Raw genomic sequence first — 25,115 nt, forward strand, 5'->3', positions numbered from 1 at the left:
CAAGCCAGCGTTTTTGTTGCCACAGCGACCAGCTGTGGAGTAGATTTGAAGACAACGGGGGGGAATCGGCATCGATGTCCTGCCTATCGATTGACCAAAGGACCTGTTATCGCCATGGGCGCCAAAACGGTCTATCGTTCTGGGCCCAAAAAACCCCCAAACTCCCTCATTCGTTGGCTTAAAGCGAAGGCGTGGCCTATTTTACGCTTGTGGCATATACCCCACTCTCTCTAACAACCATTACGCAAGGCAGAGAGAGCGAGTTGGCATGCTCAGCTGGAAAGCAAGATGGCAGTGGGTTATGCTAGTTGTCTCTTTCCCTCGCACGCATGCCACTGTTTTGTTCTGTTTTTCTTTTTTGTGATTTTTGCAAATCAATGCAGGAGATAAACCCGCAGGCAGATAACGCCCGACTTACGCGTCAATTGCTGCGAGGGGGTGGCGATTTGATACGGCGCCAGTGCGCAGTCGTTATTGTCGAAGTTATCAGGCAGCGGAGTCAATTCGCTTTGATTTTTTCGCACTGCCCTCAAATGCAAGCGAGTCCGCCAAGGCAGCGCTACGTTTCCGGTCCCTTCCGATCCGATCCGATCCGAACCGATCCGTTAAGTGCTAGAAAGCCGTCGCAACCAGAGACCAGAGTGGTTCTAACCAAGAAAAAAATAAACACACCGAATAAATCAGTGAAAATGTGCCAGAAATCAGTTGGAAAGCGGCTATTAATTAAACAGTAAAAACAAGGACACGAGGGACCACGCCCGGGAAGGCGGGTTCTCCGGCGGACAGTGTCCGGCTGTCAGTTGGTCAAACAGTTCATCAATAAACGATTCGACTTCCGTTTCATTGCGTGTCCTTTTACCTGCGTGCATGTCTGCCTGTGTGTGAGTGTCTGTGTGCCGCTGTGTGCGTGCGTGAGTGTGTGTGAACTGAGCTGAGCTGAGGAAACTTTGCAACTTCCGGCCAAGTGACTTCGATTTAATTTCTTTGGCTTTTTTATGGTCAAGGCATTTAATTAATTTTACTATGGCAATTTGAGCGTCTGATGGCCTGAACTCTGACCCCTCCAACCCCGTGGCACACACAAAGCAAGGAGCCATCAAAAGGAGGCGGAGTCAGGTGAGTCCTCGGCCAAATGAGCAATAAAAGTCAATGCAAATACCCAAACAATCGAATGTCTGCAGAAGTTTCTGCGGTTAAGGAAAGTGAAAAGGATTTAGTTTTCAAGTAAATCGAAGATTGCGGGAATTAGCCGAATAGCTGGACTTCTGACGAGGGTCAAAGTTCAAGATTGGGACATTTACAAAATGAAATCATCGGTCAACGACTATCAAGATTTTTAGCATTATGCCTGTCTAAAGAAAATATGAAACAGAAATTTAGACACAAAATTAATAAAAGGTCAGCCAAAAGATTTTTTAAGTAACATAAAGATACACAAGATATTAGTAAAATAGTTATAATACGAAATATGGACAGTTTGATTTAAATCTATCAGTTAGGTCTGTTGGGGGTCCATATATTAAATATAATAGCTCCTTAATACTATCAGGATTATAATATTAAAGGGTTCAAAACTATTTATATTTAGCGTAAACATTCCATTTTAAATTTGTGGCTAGAAACTTTTGTAGATACTTTAGGACACTTAGTATTTCATCTTTTAGCTGCCAATTTAGTAAAGAACTCCAAACATCGAGTGAAAATTGAATATTGAGTACCACTAAATAGTCTAATTGATTTGATACACATTATGTATAAATAATTTATATGCTTGTCAACATATTCAAACTCATGGCTCTATTTACTTTCAGCCACACCCATTTCCACCGATCAATTGACATGTAATTCGCACCGAAGGTGAACTCCAACGTTCTGTGATAGACGAGTATACGAGCAGCGAATCCCCGTGGGATCCTGCCCCCCAATCGGTTCTCGATTCAATCAAATTGAATCCCGAATCAGACAGCGAATCATCGAAGGTGATCTTAACTTTTGGAGCGGCTAAAAGAAACAGCGACAAACTGTCGACTCTGTCGATCCGCAACTTCTCGGCAAACATGCTGAACAATCTTGGGGCCAATGTGCTGGGTAAGTTTTCCCCCTCTTCCCCCTGTCATATAGAGTATTTTGGGGGCCTGCGTATATAATTGTAATTAAGATCGGCAAGTGAATTGCGCTAATATATAATGATGGGTATATTAATCCAGCCGATCGGCAGCGGCCATAATTAAACTAATTTCTTGAGCACACCTACAAGCGTAGGTTCGTGTAGTTACTTCCGATCCGATCCGATCCTCCGATCTCGGCATCTCCGATGTCTGCTAAATGGCCTATAATTGAGACGTCTAACCAGATAGCGCCAGGTGTCGCGTGCATTTAGCAATAATTAAGTTGTATATCTAACTAACTCGGCAAACCTTCTCCCATTCCCATTCCCATTCGAATAGCCATCGCGTGTGGGTGGGTGTGTGTGTTAATTGATATAATTGCTCTTTTAAATATGCCGCAAATTGTGAATTACATTCGCACATTCGACCGGCGCACGCACATAATTATCAAACTGTACTTGTGTCCGCATATTAATATATTAATAATTTCGATTGTTTACTTGTATGTGCGGGTGAATAAATTATTTTTACCACACTGTTGATCAATGGCTGAAGCACTTTCAATTTTGGCAATCAATTCGTTGTTAGCCCGCCCAACACTACGTGCAATTGCAGTTTGCTTGCAACTGCAGTCGTGAATGAGTTATGGCCGCGTTTTTATTCAATTTTTATTGCCATCCGGCAAGCGATTGGCCCTGCATCCTTCGAAGCGCTGCAATTAATTACTTTTATTAATTTATTATTGCCATTTTTCACGCGCCAGTTGTCCAAGCCGGGCTCACACTGCGTATGCGTAATTTGTTGTAAGTTGTAAGGATAGGAGGTTTTATTAAAAACAGATGGCACACTATGTATTGAAAACTTTGTGATCCATCGAAAAGTTTTTCTTTTAAAGACTTAAGTTATGGTTTCGCCCCTTCTCTGAGCTTGAGTTTCGTGGAAACTATAAATTTCAATGATTCGCAGTGCGGAATCCTTTGCCCAAATCCTGCCTGCAGTGCCGGAGTCTGGCATAATAAATTCCGAAAGCCTTTTTCGGAGTTCCGCACAACAAACGGAGGCCCTGCGAAAAGCCAAAACATTTGCATACCGGGTGCGTTAAAACGATGGAAGAGGAGCGGGGAGAAAGTGGAGACCCCCGTACAATTAAGAGCAATTTGCATGCAAAAGAAATGGCAGAACTTTCCCGCATCTCCCTTTGTGGATCTCCCCTACTAATACTTAATTTGCATGCAGCGAAAGAAACTTTGAATGGCGTTTTATTCCATTTTCGGTTTTCTTTTTTTTTGTGTTCGTGAGCCTCGCATTAATTAAATTAATTTCATGATTGCATTTGTAATTTGCACAGAAGTCCGCTCCGGTTTTCAACCCATACCCCCTCCTTAACTCCCCCTTCAAATATCTGCGTGCGTACTTCGCATTTCGCTTTGTGCGTTGGCATTTTTGCGGTGGCCTCCGCTAGTGAAATATGTTACCAGCCCCCTCTAACCCCTGAAACCCCCTTCCCCTTAAACCCCCCATCCAAAAAAGCCCCCGACTGGCATCCGTTTTGCATTGAAATGTTTTGCGGTTGCTGCGGATTCTGTTCCCTGTTGCGGTTAGTCGCTGGAGCAGCCTAGATTCCATCCGACCATCCGACCAACCGACCAACCGATCCTGGAGCCTAAAGCCTATGTCCTGGGTGGGCGGCTGCTGCTGCAGCTAAAAACCGCACAATTTCCAAATTTCAATAATTATGCACATTGCACATGCAACTGACGACTAACGGGTTTGTTTGGTGTGCGTGAGTCCTGGGTGAGTTTGGCAAAGCGTCCTGGCCTCGCATCCTGGCCAGGTCCATTCGGCTCTTCGCCGGATTCGTGTCCATATATTTTGCGGGAGAAATCGCGTTCGCTCCCAAAAACAGGCAAACTGATTTGTGCAAATTGTGCAAATTGCTTGCGCGATAAATTCATGTTTGCCAATTTTAATTAATTAATCGCTTTGTGCGGTTTTCATTTCGTTTCGTTTCGCTTCGCTCCTCTTTCTGGCCAGGCCAACTAAAATGTCCGTTTCAGGCCAGATGTAAATGTATCTGAGTGTGACTATTTGCTGGTTGGTTACCTGCAATTGTGTTGGCCAGCATGGCAATGTTTACTGTTTCGTATTAACGTTTTTGCAGCTCTCGACCGGCCGAAAATGGAGGGCTAACTAAATTACAATGATAGATTACAAAATTATGCCCTATTAGCAGGCGTCGTAATGATTTGGGAACATGAACACGTTTTTAAGTAAATATTGTGGTAGTTTTGGCGAAATGTTAGTTAGCCTTCTTTGGTACTATGTTGATATAATGAATGCTTATCTGTATAGGCTTTTTGGCAGCCTGTTGAAATAACATTAAATGTTCTTGTTTATTAAGTAATATGAAATTGAGATAAGCCAAAGTTATTATTAAGCATAATAAGCTAAACAAGAAAAAATTGAAAACCTATTCTAATTGATGAAGTACGTGATTTATTGTTCATCTTAGCGGTTTAAGATTGATAATAATTCTTATTTAAAAGTTTAAACTGTGTTTACAATATTGGATCATCTTCAGAAATGAGGTTGTACCCAAGAACTGGCTACAGAGAGAAGTGGATAAGTAAACAAGGTGGCAAAGAACTGCTACAATAAGCCAGCTTCATTTGCAAGAGACTTCGGCCAGAATGAAGCTGCTGGCACTGCGTCATCTTGATCTGCATACACAATGAACAGTTAGGGCTGCTTCTTTTTAATATTTATGTGTTACAACTGTAAAAGGCAAGGTGAAAAAATCAAAGTTAGACCAACTAACTAACTAGCAGAATGGGCGAGTGAGAGGGGGCTTGGGTTTGAGTTCGGGTTCGGGTTTCTGGCTCGGAACATTGCCAGCAAAGTGCGATTTCGAGAAGTGGCGCTATTTTATGGCTCCCAAACGTGGCCCAAACACTCTCCACACACACTCACACACACACATACTGAGACTATGCCACACATATATGTATTTGAAAATCGATTTGAGAAAACTGAAAAACAGAAGGAAGCGGGAACAGTTGGATGTTAAAAGTCGCACTTCTTTGGAGCAACGGACCAGCGGCGATGTATCTCCCCAGTCGCAGATACATGTTTGAGATGTTGCCATCGAGCGTGAATTTCCAACCGGCGAGCGATTGAGTCTCGATGGAGATATCGCACCTAACACCGCGCCTTAAATTTACTAATCACGAGCGGAGTTTGGCGCAGCTCTTCGCTGACTTTAGGCCACCATTCTGTTGTGCGTGCTGCTGCGTAATGCCCTAAAAATATGTCAGTAAGCGACTTTCATCGGCTGCATCGGCTTAGCTCTCCTCAACCAGATTGGAAATCCGTTCAACGGCTATGAGAAATATGAAGGGGCGGCGGTGGGGAGTGGTGTCCGATTGGGGACGTCACCAGCTGAAAATCGCTAATGAACAGTAGCCGCACTGGGTGTATGTGTAAAAATTAGCACTTTCCGGGCAGCGCTTTAAAACGCGACTGCTCAACAAAAACAACAACAACAACAAGAATAACAAAAGCCTGTTTCAGGGAATGTCGCTTGGAGGAACTCAATATCTTTTATTTGTTGATATTTATATTTATGATTTTATGTGGCGTCTCCGCGACCCAAGAACTCGTTCACCTGTTGTTGTATTCGACGGGAGGTTGAACCGCCGCTCCGGATTTCTGGCATCCGCCTGTGATGTATGCCGAAATTTTAACAAGTCCATCTCGAAAACAATAAAAATCATTGAGAGCCGCCATTCCCGCCACCGTCGACATCAAAGTCGGCAATCGAGAGTGTTGTCTACCTAAGACAAAATTAAAATGGATTGCAACTGATGGGAAGGAAGAGGAGGAGGAGGAGGATGTGATTTCAGGAGGCCTTCCGCCAAGTCGCGATTTGCATTTCGGACTCGCTTTCAGAGGAAATTGCACAAGGCCAGTAACCAGTTGCCACTTGCCGCCTACACCTTCACTTTGGACCCATTCGATTGGGCCAACATGACGGCATCGCGGGCAGGTCCCCCGAAAGGTTACAACTCGGGGACGAGAGTTCGCATCAACCGGCGATGAGTAAATGTTTGGCTTGTAGCAACAGTTGAGCTCGGCCAACAAAGGGAATCATCGGGTTGAAAAAAATCAAAAAAGGAAAATAGAAAAAAAAATAAGAAAGAGTTGAGACGGAGTCTCTCTCGCACGTACATGTTAAAAATTCCAGGCGTACGATGAAGATGACTCTCCCGTGAATCGCAGACCCCTGCCCACAACCGAAATCCATACCAACCATCACACACACGTACAAATAAAAATGGAAATAAAACAGAAACCAAAGCAAAAACAGAAACAGAAATACGTTACGTAGTCAAGTGAGGTTAGTTTGGAGGTAGGAAATGATGGAAAGGGGTTAGCACTTGGCGGCTCTCTCTCTGTATCTCGCCTCTGTGCTTGTATCTGTATCTCGGCCTAGGGTTGTGCATCTGTATCTGTATCTCTACGTATAGTACACCTGAATCTGTGTGAGTGTCGCACCTCAGTCGAGTTGCTCTCACGTAGAGTTACTGTTTTTGGCATCTTTTTCCTTCTGAATGACAGGTTGTTGAAAAATTCAATTTATCCGATCGCCGCAGTTCGTGCTGAGCAATCCTCTAGGTCGTTAGCTCACCGGTCCTCAGTTCGAAAATCTAATTAAAAGACAAACGCTTTCCGATTGAGCGGAACAAGTGAATTATAATTCATTGCGAGAGGCTCATCAACAATTCAATAATATTTGCCAACTTCGAGTGCGTGTGTGCGGAGCTATTTGAGCCTCAGACTTGACGTTCTCCCTGTGAATTTTAGTGGCACTATTAAATCTAATTAATTCAAAACCAATAAGAATCCACTTACATTTGCATTAGAGCTGGCCAAAAACAGGCGCTTTGGCATCACCTTGGCTGTTTTGTATCCGTTTGTGGCATCCGAGTTCGATGAATACTTTTTCCAAAAATATTGAGAGGCAAGTATAACAATAAAGAAAGCCAACTGCATCAGCATTATTTTAAAAGTATTCCAAAACACCCAATGCAAACCGAAGGTTATTTGGTCCAGGCACCATACCATCATGAAGAAAATCATTGTGCAGTGCAAAAATATAAATCGAAATGTTAAAAATTCACAGAGATTAGTCGAGACTAGTAATATGTTTTTCCACGTCGACTGCGATGGTTATGAAAAGTGATAAAGTGCCAACCTGATGGGAGAAACTATTTGAAATTAAATAACAAATTTATGGAAGATTTTAAAATAAAATATTACAAATTTTAAGTAACCAAGTATGGACGTAGGACTCCGGTATACCTTAAGCTCCTTAGTTAAGATCCTTTCTTAAGATCCAACCTTTTTAAAATATATGACTTAATGTTTATTTAGTTCAATTTTAAACCCAAGTGACATATATCCACATTGTAGAAGCTTAGCATCCTTAAACCACATACAATAACTTTTAGTAAACTCCAAAATGTTCGCCTTTTTAGGCCCCAAGGATTGTGACCTGCCCAAGGCCGCGTTGACGGCGCTGCACGCGGGCGTGAACAGTTTCGGCCAGCTGCCCGTAGGTCCCAACTTGGCGGATCTCGGCGGCGGAGCGGGCGGAGGATCTGCCGGCGGAGTGCCAGTGGGCGGTGGGGTGGCACGCCTGCACATTTCCGGCGGACTGTGCGACAACTCTAATGCGCTGAGCAGCGGAAACGGAAACAGCGGCAACGGCAACAGCAACAACAACGGAAACGGAAACAGCAACAGCAACAACATGCAGCAACAGGATCAGGTGAGCAGGACAGCGCTATAAATAGAGAGAAAGAGAGAGAAAAAGAGTCCTAGTAAGAGGAGATGAGATGAGATATAGCGCCTAGTTGATACGAAACTTTTTTAATAATCCATGTTCTTTTCGATGTTTATTTTTTCCTTCAAATTCTACTCTGCTATGCCAAAAAATCCAAAAATCAAATACAAACCAAACCAATTCGATCCGAAATTCGATCCGAAACGAAAATGCCAATGAAAATCTGTTTCCAAAAACGTGAATGTGTGTGTTCTGAATTGTGTAATGAACCTAATTAAATGTGCCATGAATCATATTCGTACCTTATGAATCATATCCGTAAACTATAAACAAAAGTAAGTGTACTTTGATTTCCATACTTAGAACCGTAGAACTCCTATCCTAGTCTTAACTTTATAACTTTCATAGATCGTAATCCGTAATCCGTTAACTCTAACGTAGTGCGTAGTATGCATTCCTAGTCTGGTAGTTCGTCAGTGTTCTAAGAGCCCATCGCGATGGTCAACCCACTCATTACCCCTTCGCTTTTGGCCGTGTCTCTCTCTTCCAGCACCTGGATAAAAACAAGCAGAAGCGCCACCGCACCCGCTTCACTCCCGCCCAGCTGAACGAGCTGGAGCGCTGCTTCTCGAAGACCCACTATCCGGACATCTTCATGCGCGAGGAGATCGCCATGCGGATCGGACTCACAGAGTCCCGCGTTCAGGTGAGTTAATCCTTCGAAAAAGGGGAACAAATATATACTACTTTGAGCGTAATTAGCGAGAGTCAAGATATTCAGCCACAGGATTTCAGTCATGCCTTGGTTATTGCATGCTCGAAACACTCACCTCAGAATAGATTTCTAACTTGCCAATATGAGAAACTTTCAACAGCAATGTGGTGGCTAACTTAAGGAAAACTTTGGGCATTGGCTTAATAAAATATTAAGTTCAGAAAAGGAAATCTCAATACAGTAATAAAAACCAGTGGTCTGTGATGAATAAATACTAAATGAATATGGTCGTAGGATTAGCAATCAACTTTTATAACTTCATATATTAGAATGCATTTTATTGATTTTAAATGGTAGCCCCTTCATATAGATAAATAATGTTTCTTTGGTAAAGATGGTTTTATATTAATTGGTTTTAATAGAGGAATGTACGAAACAGGAAAACAAATTATTTAAATACTTGCAAAATCAACTTTTTATGTATCAGGCTCTAATAAGAATTAGAGATGTACTGCTTATCCAGTGTGTTCATAAAAATTAACTTAATCTGCAGAACATGAATTTTTCCAGTCGTAATGTTTTCATATTTAGTTAGTTATTTAATTTTTCACTCTGTATGCTAACTTTGCGTGGTTTGTCCTGCGGCTCGACAGTTGTCACTGCCCAAAACTGTCGGAATTCGGGGCTCAGTTCGTTTTAGGAGCGACATGACATTTCACTTGTGTTGCACACAACCGCAACGGACGGTTTTGGATTTGGGTTTTGGACTGCAGCCGAAAAGTTGGGGGGAATCTCTTTGTCAGCTTGCAACAGTTTACGAGGCTCTGGGCGGAAAGTCGCCGCCGAACGCCATTTAAGCGCCCAAAATTATACTTTATTAAAGCACATAAAGTCACATTTAGTCGGGCATTCAGCCACCCACACACACATACAGGCTCTCCCCAGGATGCTCTTCCATTTCCCCAGCAAAGTTCGTTCCACACACACACACACACACAATGGGCATTATCCTTTTGTGGCTGGCACAGCTCCCCTGTGCTGCTGCCATTATCCTTGTCTCTCTTTCGCCACCCCACCCCACCCACACCAACGCGAAGGTCCTTTTTGCATGCGGGAGGGCTTTGTTTATGCGACAATCGAATTTACTGCTTCATTAAATTTGTGTTTAAGCTTCCGCTTCCGGTTTGCTCGGCTCTTTCTCTTTCTATCTGCTGAGATTTCTCTGCTGAGTGCGAGAATTGTTTTGCGGTGGAAATGAATGCCGAAAAGTTTGTCTTATTGGCCATCCGGCTTTGGAGGCCACTGCTCTGGCTAAAACAATTAGCCATGAGTGAGCAACTCAGGCGGCGACACCTCAATGATGATCCTGCCGTCGTCCTGCCCGCCGCCGGATGTGTTCTACTTTGATAAATTGTTTTAATAATTGCGTATCAGTGTTGGCCGTTAATGCTTTTTTCCAACCACTACCCCCGAAGCCCCAGATCCGGTTGTCCAAAAGGACAATGCAATCACCTGCCAGGGGGTAAAAATCCTGCAGGCGGGGGTTGAGCTCAACATCCTTGCGTTAGAAATGCCGTCGGCTTTTATCGAGCTTGTTGGTGCTTTTTTTTTATCCGCTTCTACCAATGTTGTTGTAGTCCTGCTGTTTTAATGTCTGATTTTGCGTTGTCGTTGCGGCTTAGAGGATGTCAGGCCGTTGGATTAGTTTTGGGATTGCTGTTTAATAAAATTAGCATATAAATTAAGTTCGCAGTCGAAGGCGAAATAAAACATTTAGAGCTTCGAAATTTTCACACTTTCGTGGAATATGTTAGTATATACTATGTACCATATGTGCGTGTGTGTGTGCGCTAAGGTCGGACCTTCATTCGATATGCACACACACGTCTGGCCCTAAATCAATCTACAAGGATTTGGAGCTAATGACGGCATAAAGACAGCCATCCAACCCCTCGCAGATAAATGCCCAAAAAGCGCTTGTCGGCATTAGCCCCAAAAATCAAGTCAAAGTTTCCCTCATACATATGTACATATATGTTTCCTGTAAGGCGATATGTGTGGGTAAAATATGGAAGAGGGGTTAAGCAAGATTTTGGCAGGGCAGGTGCATAAGTTATGAAGCTCACGTATTGCCGACTGGCTGAGCGGGAAAAATTCCCCCACAAAAACTCACTCACGTGTTTATTACCAAAGGAGCAGCGTTTATAGTAAATATAATTTAATAAAAATAAACGTAGCATTTAAGGGGTTTCCTTTCCCTCTTCGCTTTCCCTAATCGGATTTTCCCAGTTTTGGGTAAATTAGAATAGCCAAAACCAGCAGGAGGCACCCCGGCAATTGTTAATTTGTGTTTTCACACCGCCCAAAGCCAGTGGGCGGCATTTGTGCAATTTGCCGAGGACAATCTGTTTGTCACACGTGACATCTACGCGGGGGTCCGAGTTTTTGGGGGTGACCCAGAAGATGGCCCACCAAATTGACTTATCATGATCTGACATTGTCAACAGCACTGCTTCGGCTTTGTCTGCAGCACTGCAACATTTATTGGTTTGTTTATTAAATTGTTTCAACGGCATGGGGTCAAAGGGGAAGTTCGGGCGACGGCCCAGCACGTGGCCTTCGGGCTGGGTGTGTGCCAGTCCACTAAATGAATTTCTCACATGATTAATTTACCTGGCAACCTGGGCCAAGAAATACCTCTAAAAGCATTGAAGCAGTTGGGCAATTTATCCCTTGCCTGGCAACCATTTTATAACGAGATATCATCTTTAGTTTTAGTGTCCATGTACATCTCAAGGACAATTCAAAGCATCAACAATTTGCACTTGTATTGTATGATTTACAATTATGAAGAATCTTAAAATAATATACATAGTTAAAAAACAGTTAAATAACTAATTCCCTTAAACACGTTTTTTGAAAGGTCATTTTATTAGGCTTCAATTTATGGTTTGCCTTAAACAAAAATAAGTGTATACAATTGCGTTCTTAGTTCTCAGAATATTTAAATGCATAATCATATAATTTTGATCTCCTTTTAGTTCATATTGCTTCTCAACCAAATCCTGTTTTTCAATTCCTATTCGCCCATTAAATTTACAAATTTCAACAATTTTCCGATTAAAGAAACAATTAAAATCTTTAATCATTTCTTGACTTGGCTTTGTTTTCCTTTAAATTCACATTCTTCACAAGCCACCTCAAAGATTTGTGATTCAGCAAGAGTAGGGAATATCGATTGGCCTAAGCCGCAGGCGAACTAAGAACGAGTCCATTCCATTCGCAACCAAGAGAAAACTCATCGGCCTTCCCACTGTGAGCGCTGATAAATTATTGCCTCGACTTCAGACAGAACTAATTTATTTGCTGAGCCGCTTAATGCCCCCCTAATAATAGTCCCCCGACTTCCACAGAGAACGAGATCTAGAAGTGGGCGGTGCGTCAGCTAGACCTATGTGACCCCCAGCCAATATGCGAATATTTCGCCAAAATTAGACGAAATATTCTCATAAAAAGTGAGCATCTTTATTAAAAACACCGTGGGGAGGGGGAGGGGGAGGTACAGGTGGAGGTGAAGGGAGAGGGGGAAGGGGTCAAGGAGCCGGGGACATTGTAACGAGTATTTTCGAGCGAAGCACTCGAAGTCGGGCCAAAGGCGACTGGGTCGCGTCTGATATAACCATGGCATCGCAAATTTTAATTAAGCTTTAATTGAAATACCAAAAACGAAAATATGCAAGCAACGAACAACGAAAAAAAAAACCAGAAAGGTGGGGCAAGTGGGGGGAAATAAAGTGGGCGGGCTAAATTTAGCGAAAGCTTTAAAAACCAAGCCAGAGAATCGCGTAGGGAACTGAAATCGGGCGCTGGGTTCTCCATAAAATGCACATAAAGAGCATCAAGGAAATCTGGCACGCATTCTGTTTATGGCATATGAAGCAATTCCGAAAGCAATTTCGTTGATACTTTTCATTGAAATGTTTGTGTGAAAATGGCGTGCCAAAGTGCCGGACCGACTTTGCAGGCTGAGGGGGAAAAGGGAGTGTGGCGGAGTCCAACCGGGATAAGCTGGTCCAAATGCTGCTGCCATTGATAGAATGACAAGAGTCCCCACGACCCAAAAAAACAAAAAGGGAAGGAGGAAAAAAGGAAAAGGCTGAAAAACTTTGTGAGGAAGGCACAAAGCGATTTCGAGGGGAGCATCCTTTAGCTGCGCATGCTCCACGAATGCAGCGAAATATTTTCGGGGGTTGCATTGGCCACCATCCCCCGGAATACCCGGTATCCTGAACCCCCAAAAATGGGAGGCTGCAGTTGCCCCGGCAACCCACAAAATGAGTGGGCAAAATGAAAAACACAAGTCCCAAAAATCTCCGTAAAACATCAAAAACTATTTCATAAATCAGGCAAGCCAGTGCGTTCGGCCTCCGCCATTTCCAAAGAGTCCCGGGGAACCCAAGGAACCGCTTTGATGATGTCTATCAAAGGACACATTTCTCCGAGAGAGACGGCTAGAGTGGGTTGCGGGGTGTGTGGGAGAGAGACGGCCATAGTGGACTCGGTCCCGCCGGGTTGGAGCTCCAATCTCGGGGGAAAGTGGAAGGTGGTCGGGGTTTGGGGCTTGGGGGTTTTCTGGGGTCGCGGCAAGTGTTGTTGGGGCTGACTCGTAAAGCAGGATTTAAAGGATAACATAAAATAAATCGACTGGCATTTGTGTGCGCCTGTGTGTGTGCGTTCGTGTGTGTGTGTGAGCCAGAAGTCGAGACGGCATTTTATGAATTTATACGCATTTTTTATATGCTCAGGAATGAAAAGATATTGGCCGAAAAGCGATTTCCATAAACCACTCAGAGCCGGGAGTCCCAGTCGCAGGATGTAAGGGCTGGGGGATTGGACCAATAATGATAATAAAAAAATGCTCGAGATGCCGAAGATGAAGACAGTCAACTGTGGGGAGCTCCGGCTCCGGCAGAAAAAAAGAAACCAGGACGACATCAAAGGCCGACAGCCAGGGGACAGTTTGGTGTGGACTTTGTTGAGTGGCCATTTTATATTTCGGTTGCCTGGCAGCCTCAAGGGGGAGCACATCCTGCCCCACTTGGAGTGGGTTCAAGGAAAGCAATATCCTGGCCAATTGATTTTTGATTATGCCCCCAACAACAACAACAACATCAGCAACAACAACAACAAAGAAGAGCTGAGTGAGAGCCTGGGCAATAACCAATCTGCAATCGGCAGGGCCAGCAAAAATTGTCAACGCAAACGAGCCGAAAAATATTATTGCACTTTCTGGCTTTGCCAATCAAGCGTTTATTAAGAGACGTGTCCAACTGTTCCGACTATTTGTGATCTCTGTGCACTAGCAAAGCCCGCAAATAATAATATTTGCATTGGGGCTAATCGAATTTTGATTGCATTTCTCGGCAGCTCTCGCGACTCTTTCCCACACTCTGATTGATAATGTTGAAATTGGCTTTTGAAGTGCGGCTTGCTGTGGCAAAGTGCATTTCTATGTTGGCATCGATTCGGTATCTTTGTCACATGCAAATCACTGCGAGTGAGTGGGAAAAACCAACTACAAGATACCAGCAGCCTTTCTGGTTTATTATACTTACAGCTGTTTAATCAGCCATTAGGCATAATGTGCAATTAATGTTGCATAACGAACCGCACGGATATCGTAAACAAGTCGGGAATGAAGGGGATCATCGGGCAGGTCGTATATATGACAGACCATTAGGGCACGGAACTGCAATCATAAGCGGGATGGGAGGGGGGAAACTGTTTCAGCGACACAATAAACAGGTTCATAATAAAAAGCCGTTGTCTCTTTGCCACCCACCCCATCATAATAAGGCTATATATCCACACACCCTCGGCGAGGAGGACACCATCCACCAGCCCATAAAATCAAAGCAAATCACTTGTTATCCCATTTTCAGCCGTAGTTCCCCGTCCGTGTAATTTGGCCGATACTTAATTCCTGACTTCTGCTGCCATTTGCTCGCCCCTCGTGAGCATTTCTGGATCCACGCCTGGGACTTCGGGTTCTGGGTGCTAATATCTGCGGCCTGCCACAAGAAATTGCTTTTTCATGAACTTGACTCATTTATTATTTGCAACAGTGGCCCTCCCTCCCTTCAGTCCCCTTCCCACTGTTCGGTGCCTTTTGCCGGTGGTGTTTCCTTCTTTGTTGCTCTGTTTTTTGGTCTGTGTCAGTCGTGAAGTGAAAATTAAAAGTCCAAACATGAAAATGCTTTTGTATGGAACATATGGCTGAAATTTTTTGGACCACCGACTTGTTTTGGTTTCTATTTTTTGTGTGTCTGGTAGAGCAGTCTACATATTGAAAGTTCCTGTGGAATATTGAATTATTGCAGAGTAACTGAACTTTATGCAGCTATTAACTTGAGTTTAAGAATGCTGCTTTAAAAAGGATTTTGATCTTGAAAGCAGCTTTTGTTTGTGAAAACAAGAAATTAGAAATTTATTTTAAGTTTTTTATTAGTTTACGATAGTTTGATAGGGCAAAGAAATACATTTTAAAAGTATTGATATTTTTTGAAACATTTTTACTTGAAGTTATCCTTTTAACCACCATTCCGATTCTAAAACACCTCCATAAAATGATGTGAAAAGAGCGTGTGATTTGACTTTCGTTTAGAATTCAGCCACTCAACAGCTGATAATTTATGCATAAGGGTGAAGCTTAAAAAATTACCGTTAGACACACAATTTAACGCGGCATAAGGAGCTATTTTTTATGCTTTGTTTGGGTTCACGCTTCAAATTGGGTGCAACCGAAAGGAAGCCGCAAAGGAATCAGTAGCAAAAACAAATCAAAAGCAAACACCCACACACACTTACACACACACATACAAAAGGGGATTGGCCGGCGCACACCCTCAAATATTGTAAATACATACGTACACTTTACATGCGGGCAGACATAAAAAATAAATGTTTTGTTTAACCGACATTTTAACGCCTATTTACGTGCCGTGCACGTCATGCACGTTATGCCAATTTAATGGCTCGCAGCCTTAGACCAAAAAAGCAGGCAATGACTTTTGGCTTTCTCTTCCTCTTCTGCTCATTTCCTTTCGCATTCTTTGTGTGTGGGTATGCCTGTGTGTGTGTGCCTGAGTGTTTGTGTGTGTTTGCGAGTAGGGAAATACTCTCGCACGAATGTGGCTAGCAAAATAAAACAGCAAGCTAAATTAAATTTACCAAACTCAATAAGCCAAAAGGAGATGGCAACACAAAGAGAGTGAAAGACAAAGTGTGAGAGAAAGAGAGAGAGAGAGAGCGAAAGAGCGAAGGCCAGACAGTCAGACATTGTCTTAAATTATTAAATTAAAAGTTAATGAATAGAGCGACGCATAAGCACGTAAAAAACATAAACAAGTCAAGGTCGCCGACACAGCCCAACCCCCTTTCTAAGGGTGTATGTGTGTGTGTGCACACCCCTTCGTTATCGCACCCTTCCTCCATCCATTATCCCTTGCACAATCTGGCACATTAGCGTCCCTGGTGTAACATCCCGAAAACCAGAGATATTCCAACCTGAACAACCTGCGATAGTTACAGTTCTGCTCGGTTGAGAGGGGTACACATGAAGAAAAGCAAATTAAGTATCAGGAATAAGATACTATAATCAAAAACAATTACTACCTTTAAAGCGATGTAAGCTTTGTTCCTTAGTCTTTGCTTTTATTCTTAAAGTAACTTTACGTGTTTGTTCCAAATATAAAAGGAAAGCTTGAGACAATATTGCTGGACAAGACTCCTATAAATTTAAATAATATTTTAAAGTGTAGATATATTTCAAAAACAAAGTGTTCCTAATGCCACCGACTTACTTTTGAATTCAGATCGATTTTTTTCCCTGGCCAAGCTGGTTGGGTTCTGGTTCCGTCTGTCGTCGTCCGACATATGACAAACCCACTGGGGACCATCAGGCCATCAGAAGGCCTTACAAGCAAAGTTACTTTGCTCGAAACTTGCCATTTTTCTTTCTGCCACTGCCATTGCCCCCTTTTCTCGTTCCCTCTCGCTTTCGGCCCGATGTTTTGGCCGTATTCCTTTGCCATTAGTCTGGCGCACTCAGACAGAAACAGTCGACGCCGACAGTCGGTGACAGCTCAAGATTTGCCACGAAATGCTGGGATTTATAAATACTATATAGCCGTATACTCGTATACATATATATATGTGGCCGAAAGTGTGTGGGTGTATGGCTGTGTGTGTGTGGGTGGGTTGGTGTGTATAACGGTTAAGTTGTCAACCCGACTGCGAGTGATGTGGATGCGAAGGCCTGATGGCCTGGCAAAATCGTTTCCATGTCACTAGTCATTCACCAGCTGGCACTTTTTTCTCATTTTTTTTAGAGCAACGCTCGAAGAAGGCAAAAAAAAATTAAGCTGGAACGGAAAGTTGCGAGCTGAGAATGCCTTGCATTCTGCACTGCCATCAAAATCATCCTGCCCCTAGAAGTAGGCAACTCTTTTTAACCCCCAGCCCCATAAGGTTGCCTGAGTTTGGGAAAAGGAGGTGGAAATGGAACTAGAAGTATGTGGAAGTGGGGAGTGCTTGTGTGCTGCCTTGTAAATGTCAAAACCTCAACGTGTCTACCTTGTTTCGGCTGCGCTGTTCTTATGCATATGGATGTGCCAATTTGAAGCGAACACATCCGACAAGGGGTTCGACCTCTCCGTCCCTAAGACAAAAGCCTATCGAAGGTCCAGCCAGGATTCGCTGACCGAAGATGCCAAATTGCCGGAAGAGTGGGAGGTGCTACTGCCGTTTTCCTATATATGTAGGCTGAGCAATTTACATACGGAATTTATGCGCATGTAAATCTGCTCCTGTTTCTGCGAAAGTGTGTATGTGTGTGTGTGGCCTGTGTCGAGACATGTTTTGACTGTCACGGCGGTAATTGATCTCGATTAAGAACGTGTTCGCAGGAGGCGGCAGCATCGGAAGGAACCTGGAGGGTTTGGTCGGTAGTTTTCAGAGCCGTCACAAGATTTAAGTTCTTTCATAAAATTAAGGAAACATTGGAAGAGGTAGATACAGATTTAAGTATTTTTTATATGAAAGCTTATTGCCCTTAGATTTCTCTAATACAATTTTAAGGTATAGAATTCTTGTTCAGAATATTCAGAAGCGACAAAAAAGCAGTATATTTTATTTATAGTTTGGCTGGCACTCTTCAATAATTATATACTAATTTCCTTTATAACTTTTTACCCCTTTCTGTTTGCAGGTGTGGTTCCAGAACCGCAGGGCCAAGTGGAAGAAGCGCAAGAAGACCACGAATGTGTTCCGCACTCCGGGCGCCCTGCTGCCCTCCCACGGACTTCCGCCGTTCGGGGCCAACATCACGAATATCGCCATGGGCGATGGCCTCTGCGGGACGGGAATGTTTGGCGGAGATCGCTGGAGCGTGGGCGTTAACCCCATGACGGCAGGTGAGTGATCTACGGAATAACCCCATAAAAGAGGTGTTCCCTACTAACTAACCAATCTCCTGATATTCCCTTACTAACTCTGCTGCTTTCTTGGATTGGGAAAATGGAATGTGGTTGTAGGCTTTGGCCAGCTGAATCAGTCGTCGCCACTCTCGTCCTCGCTGAACTCGGGCCTAAACTCGGGCATTAACATGGGTTCCGCTTTGGGAGCGGGAAGTTATCAGCACTACGGCCTCAATGCTCTGGGTAGGTGTTATGGCCCCCACCCAGGAAAAAATAAACTCTGCGATCATCACATGCCAGAAAATTTTCCATCTGCATGCGACTAACAAAAGCCAAGCGTTGACACTTTTTCGCCTGCCATGTTTTATTTATTTATTTTTTTTTAATTTTGGGGCTTTGTGTTCAGTGGCTGTTTGCTTCTGGGGATTTGTTTGCTTAGCTTTCGATACCAACCGTTTCCAGTTCGGGTTTCAGTTCCAGTTCTGCCGACAATTGACCAAACACGACGCCGAGTCCGCGTCTCTCATTTCTTTGAACTCATAACACTTTTTTTCGGTAGCCCCAAAACTTGTGCATTCGTATGGGTTGTACCGCATCGTATCATTTATAATGGTCCGGGTTGCCTGTTTGCCCGATCAATTAACAGGCAGTCGTTTAATTTTCAGGAATACCCAAAGGCATTTTTTCATCTTCTTTATTTGGTTTCGTATAGTTGTGCTAATTGACATTTTGGAGACATGTTCATGTCGATTTTTTACTTTTCGGCTCTTGCTACCGTCAGCAAAGTTTTCATTGTTACACTTTTTGTTGATGTGTTTTTTTAATTTGTTGTATTCTGCGTTGCCCGCCCAAATCACTGGGTGACATGACATAACGTCCGCGTAAGTAACGCCTATGAAAAAGTAGCCATGCATATATCATAAGATATATAGATGCCAGACTTGTAAGCTGATTGACCTTATCAATCATATTCGAATTAAATTGAAGCGAAACTCAGCGATGGTAGCCGACAGAAATCATAATAATACAAAAATGGGCTTGAAATTTGTTAAGTTTCTTTCCAAGATTTTCGTTTTGTCAATTTTGAATATAATTTGTATCGTTGTAAACTAATGACAAAATGTTTTGACTTCTAAGACCGCTTTTTATTAATGATTTTTGTGTTTTTCTATACAGGCGACTCCATGATGTACCAGCACAGTGTGGGCGGGGTCAGTTGTGGGCCCAGTGGTTCGCCGAGCGCCACCACCCCGCCGAACATGAACAGCTGCTCGTCGGTGACCCCGCCGCCACTTTCCGCGCAGCCGAACTCTAGCCAGAACGAGCTGAACGGCGAGCCCATGGTGAGTCCTTCCTGAATATCCTTACATGCGACTATAATGAATGCAATATAAAAAATAATATTGCTAAAAAACTTTTTAAGTGTCAGAGTACTTTTATAGATTTCAAAATTTTTAAATTAAAATTACTTTTTATTTTTGGAAAAAATTCTAAGGGACAAGGAGTGAATGAGACCTATTTGAATTTATATATAGTATTTTATATGTGCTTTTACTGATTTGAAATATGTAAATTACATCCATATATATTCATATTAACAGCCGCTGCACCAGCAACAACAACAGCAGGCTCACCAGCAGCAGCAGCAGTCGCACCAGCAGCAGCAGCAGCAGCAACAGAGTCACCAACAGCAGCAGCAGCAAGCTCATCAGCAGCAACAGCAGGCAAGTGGTTGTGGTTCGTGTCTAAGCTAAAGTGCTTACAGCTTCTTCTAACCAACAACAGATGGCGCCACCGACACCCACACAGCAGCAACAGGACGCAGGACTTCCGCTCTGCCACCAGTCCATGCAGTCGCCTTCGGATGGCGCCACCGACGATGACGTGTGGCGGGGACACAGCATCGCAGCGCTGCGGCGGCGGGCGTCGGAACTAAACGCCACGGCGATTCCCTCGTATTTACATCATCATGCTTCAAACTACGAACACCACAGTTCGGTCTACTGAAATTTATTGAAGAGCTTCGAAAGCTTTTCGGATTACGGATTTACCAACTGCGGAGGTCCTGACATGGGCTAGGATGTACAGGCTGTACAGCTGATGCAAAACGGCCGTTGGGGATTCAAATTGCGAAATTTCGGCAGCGAAGCGTTATAAGATAACCAAAACCTAGGCTTAGGGCATTGTACAATTTATGTGTTTGCATTATTTGTTTCATGATTTCCAAGAATTAACTTAAAAGACTATAATGAATGTAAACCATGTATACGAGAAACGAAGCTTGCGAAGGCACTTACGATTTATCTGAAGCTAGGTGTTAAGCAAACTATGAAACTATTCCCGCATGAATATGTAGACTCTAGACGTAACATTTGCCGTATACGAAAACTGTATAAACTAGATCGCAAGCGAGGGTAGCTAGAGAAGTATCCTCGAGGCATCACAATAATTTTTGGCAAGGCGATTCCTCGGAAATCGCGCTTAGTTCGTATGTAAGCATAATTATGCCTAGGAGTGTATGTAAGTAGATCTATTCTTATGTAAGTGTTGTTGTTTTTGTGTATAGGCAGTATACTTCCGTTCCGTTGCTATCACTTGATCTAACCATACGATACAACCCATAGAATATCAAACGAGCAGCCCAACTATAGCAAACTGACACTAGAGCAGCTCAATCTCAACCTAAATCGTTTCGGAGTGCACGCATCCAATGGATTACTTTTACGATTACCAACTACAAATTATACAAATACAAATACCATTATATATACATGCATACGATTATGGCATACTTGTAATAGACTTTCTTGTATCGTTTAAGCCTAAATTTAAATCAACCTAAAACAAAAAACGAAACACAATTACTATGTATGTAATTATGCGTATTATTAAATAGTAAACTAAATTAAAAATTGAACGTGATTTGCCTATGAATTATTTATGCGGTGGCACTAAAATCGAAATCTTTAAAATATTCAGAATACTCGCCATTTTTTAGAAAGGACTCTTGAGGGTGTGTCTAGGTGTTTTCAACATAATAAAAATTAAAATTGCAATTAGGCCTGCGATTCAATAATAAACTACGTAAAAGTGTACGTGATATGCAAACCAAAAGAGGATTTAAACTAAAAAATTGTTCATAATTGATAGGTTTTAAGTGTTGATAATTTAATTCAGAACAGATTTGCAATCACTACGTTTTCAAAGAGCCATACACTCAGAATCAAGTTATTATTTTCCCACTGCTGAAGTGTTAGTTTACCTCTAATTGATATCATGTATATCAAATTCTATAACAAAGACGATGAGAGGCTTGCATACTTTTTGTATAACTTAGGAATGCCAAATTGTCCACTTGCCACATTTTCCCCTCCTGCTCATTGAATCCCTTGCAGATGCAATTACAATAATTGAATGGGATTGGAGCGACAGGCAGATGCTCAAATGTCAAACAAGTTTAAGCTGAAAATTGGCAAAATTGATAAAACTTTGACAGTGCGCACATACACGCCCACGTTGATAAGAGTCTGGTTTATGGGAGTGTGTGTCCTCGGGGCAGAACGATTTCCATTGGCCCTGACACCACTCCTGGCCCATCCAGCCCAGTCCGTCTGATTGGGGTCAGAAAAAAGGGCAGCAGGGCGGGGCGCAATTCGACCCGACTGCATGCATGGGCTTATAAATTTTATAATGCTCCCTGACATCTGACATGCACATTGTCACGACAATTGCCCCGTGGAGCCTGCAGCAACCGGAACGACAACCCGAATCCGAACCAGAACCCGAGCCCAGAGCCCGGAGTCCAAACCCTAAACCAACAACCGGAGGATGCAGCCGGGCAGTCAGCTTAATCACACTGATGGCACTTTTATGCGAAATGTTCTGGTATGGATGTATATTCAATGCAAAAGCGCACATAAACAATTTAATAAAACTGTGCCAGCACTGAGAAAAACTTTGCTCAAGTTCTATGCAAAATGAGAGTTGAAAAGTTGCATGAAAAGATTTTAATTCAAGGCTGTATAGTTTCATTTATTCCTAATTTGTCTGAAAGGTTTAAAGAAGATGCGAACTTAAAAGCTTAAATATATATTTATAATTAATTGGTCATCATTTTGTTTTTGTTTTATATTTTCCATTTTTGAAATTAGAATTGGAACAGATTGGAACAAATTACCTTTGTTTGGAAATACAGAATACAGCATTCAACCCACTTGACATTTTATTAATAAATAGTAATAACACGTAGAATAAGTTACTTTTAAGAAAGCACAGAATGGTTTAGTTTTTCTCCACTGTGCAACTTCAGTAAACGACAATTTTATATTCTGATGTGAAAGGTGGAGAGGAAGTCGGGGGCCCGGAGTATAACGTGCTCGAACTCCAAAATTGATAACTTGCCATCACCATCGACGTCGGCCTCCTCGATTACCTTGTCGGCAATCTGCTGGTGCTCCTCCGGACTCAGCTCGTTCTTGGTCATTGTTGTCAGGCAGGACATGAGGTCAGCGTGCCCGATGAAGCCGTCCTGATCGAAATCTGCAAAGTTATGCCAGACGTAAGTATACACAAGTGCCAGCGGTGGGATAGTTAGGTGGCATAGTAGGTGGTTTTTGGGGATGCTAGACGGTGGTCTTTGGGCGGTTCGAACAAGTGAGGAGATGGCTTACAAAACTTGACATTTTCTTGCACAAAAGTCAAGTGATGTGTGCCAAACTGAGTTTGCCAAGCAGCCAGCCTGCCCGTCTGCCTTCCTGCCCCGCCGGTGGCCTTCTGCCACATGAAGAGTGTGTGGCGCTCAGGTAATCGCCTGCTGCACGTTTCAATTTGTGTCAATCTAATAATGCACATTGAAATAAAGTGTACCTGCCTCTCCTCCAACGCTTGACTTTCGGAACTAGTTTAACGAAATTTCTGTGCTGCACTCGACCTGAGAGATACTTTGCATCCTATTGATTGCTGCCCCCACTCGCTGTGGACTTCGGCCCATTAATTTCAAGTGCCAAGTGCACAATCAATTTGCACGAAAACTTTTTACCCATTTATGGTGGCGTTTTCAGATTCTAATTTAAATTTCAATTAAAATGCTTATTAGAATTTATGGCTGTCCTTGAACCTTGGCCCTGCAGTCGCCGCTCACAAACAACAACAGTAGTTTGCCTGGAACGGCGCCACAAATTGCCGCAACTCGAGTCACGGCTTGTATGCCGCGCTTGGCGGCCACGGCCACTTTCGATGCGTTCGCCACGTTTCACATACGCCCCGTGTCCCCCTTGAAAAGGCCAAACACAAAGGAGCCAACACACACACTAAGGCAACGGGGGCTACTACACCAAAGACAATAAACACGGGCTACGGAAATGCATAAACAAGGGCTCAAAATGCTGGCCAGCAGCTGGAGCGGCAAACTAAGTTGGAGTTTGGGAGCTGGGGCTTCCACGCAACCAGTGATGGCAATTATTTCTAAGGTCTAGCTAGTCTTTAGATTTTAACTTAAAAAAATCGAAAAATATTTATAACTACCTCTCTGTTTTAGAAATATAAACAACATTGAGTTGTAATATCAAACAATTATCCTGTTCAACTAGTCGGCTACGCAATCTTTTCATTAATTTTCAGCATTTTGTCCACAATTTGTTTCCCCTACCAAATTTCCCGGGATGTACCCAAGATTTATTCTCTCATCACTGAAAATCGGTGGAAACGCAAACTTACCATAAATTTTGAAAGCGTAGAAAACTTTAATGTCCCTCGGCGCCTGCTCGCTGAAAACGGAGAGGGCGTCCAGAAAGTCCTCAAAGGATAAATTGCCCTGGCCATCGCGTGAGAAGGCCTCGCCTGCGAAATGGAAAATTGCTATAGTCTCTGAAAAAAGAGGCGGGACAGTCGGTGCTTTGGCTTTGGGTTTGCTTTTGCAGCGCTCATTCGGGCACTGGGGTCTTTTGTTACGCACATATTCGCCGGCGAAAGGGATTCTCACGCAACTCGGGCATCTTCTCAATGCACTCGCAGGGAACCTTAACACTCGACGCCTGACCTTCGGTCATCTGGCGGGGCACCAAGTCCGGACGCAGCTCACGAAATCTCTTATGGACGCTGTTACGTATGGAAAAACAGGAATATAGAGTTACATACTTCGGTGGCCAAAATCGGAGATACCCTTGTCATCTATTTCTGCTAGAATGCGTAGATTTTTGTTCTGACAAAAAATGAAAGCAAAGATAATTCCCTTTCTCAAGGGAAGGGATTAAATATTAATATTGCCATTTACTACTTTAAAAAGCTAATCGGAGACGCTTTTCAGCTGAACATTTACTACACAAAACAAAAGCGAAGCGTTACATTTCTTAATTGAAAACTATCTAGCAGGTTATTATTTATACCACTATCTTGGTTTGAAGAATTTAATGAGGTAGAAAGCCTGATCTCTCTGCCATCCTGTTCAATACAGCAAATATGGTCTAATAAGGTAATCCCGTACTAAAGGGTATAGAAAACGATGTTATGGCGGGGTGAGAGGGCGGGAAATGAAGGGCTTTGTGTTGTGCTGAGTGTCTGTCTGTCTGTAGGTTGTCTTGTGGGTATTTTCCTCTGCTTCCTGCTTTTCGTTGCCTCACAGCGGCAAACAATGGGATGCGGCGAACAATGGCGAGCGGTGCTTTATCTGCCGCCATATGAAATGGAATAGTTTTGGCTTATTAGGGGAATACAAATGGCCTACCGCAGGATCTCCTTGCGCGTGAAGAACGTGCAATCCTTTCCGATGCGTGGAGCAGCGGCATGCATTAAACGGAATTAGCTTTGCGGTCGCATTCCCCTGATTGATTGCTCACCTGGTAGTCGTCCAATTCCTGTTCCGTAAAAGTCACAACTTTGTTGCCCATCGTTGCTGGTCCCTAGTTTCGATCTGTTTTTTTTTTTTCGCGTAGCTGCCGGCCAAACTGGTTAGTCCCAAGCGTGAATGCCAACTG

The 25,115-nt window shown here is 43.2% G+C and overlaps 2 protein-coding genes across 2 annotated transcripts; one reads left to right on the plus strand and one right to left on the minus strand.

The window, feature by feature from the left end:
* The first annotated feature begins 458 nt into the window (after positions 1 to 458).
* On the plus strand, positions 459 to 21,061 carry LOC108095109 (homeobox protein orthopedia). The gene is made up of 10 exons (XM_043208265.1): positions 459 to 1,116; positions 1,812 to 2,088; positions 7,646 to 7,938; positions 8,504 to 8,659; positions 17,937 to 18,141; positions 18,262 to 18,387; positions 19,321 to 19,487; positions 19,746 to 19,804; positions 19,866 to 19,872; positions 19,930 to 21,061. Exons 2-10 carry the CDS (start codon positions 2,058 to 2,060, stop codon positions 20,149 to 20,151), a joined length of 1,266 nt encoding a protein of 421 aa, XP_043064200.1. The 5' UTR covers positions 459 to 1,116; positions 1,812 to 2,057; the 3' UTR covers positions 20,152 to 21,061.
* Positions 21,062 to 22,269: 1,208 nt separating this feature from the next.
* Positions 22,270 to 25,098, minus strand: LOC108095135 (calcium and integrin-binding family member 2). Its single transcript, XM_017196073.2, has 5 exons — positions 24,978 to 25,098; positions 24,866 to 24,900; positions 24,098 to 24,240; positions 23,860 to 23,982; positions 22,270 to 22,683 (listed from the first exon to the last, which is right to left on the minus strand). The coding sequence occupies exons 1-5, from the start codon at positions 25,026 to 25,028 to the stop codon at positions 22,466 to 22,468; spliced, it is 570 nt and encodes a 189-aa protein (XP_017051562.1). The 5' UTR covers positions 25,029 to 25,098; the 3' UTR covers positions 22,270 to 22,465.
* Positions 25,099 to 25,115: the final 17 nt, after the last annotated feature.

The sequence above is a fragment of the Drosophila ficusphila genome, unplaced genomic scaffold, assembly GCF_018152265.1.
Source record: "Drosophila ficusphila isolate 14025-0441.05 unplaced genomic scaffold, ASM1815226v1 contig_414, whole genome shotgun sequence".
Lineage (NCBI taxonomy): Eukaryota > Metazoa > Arthropoda > Insecta > Diptera > Drosophilidae > Drosophila > Drosophila ficusphila.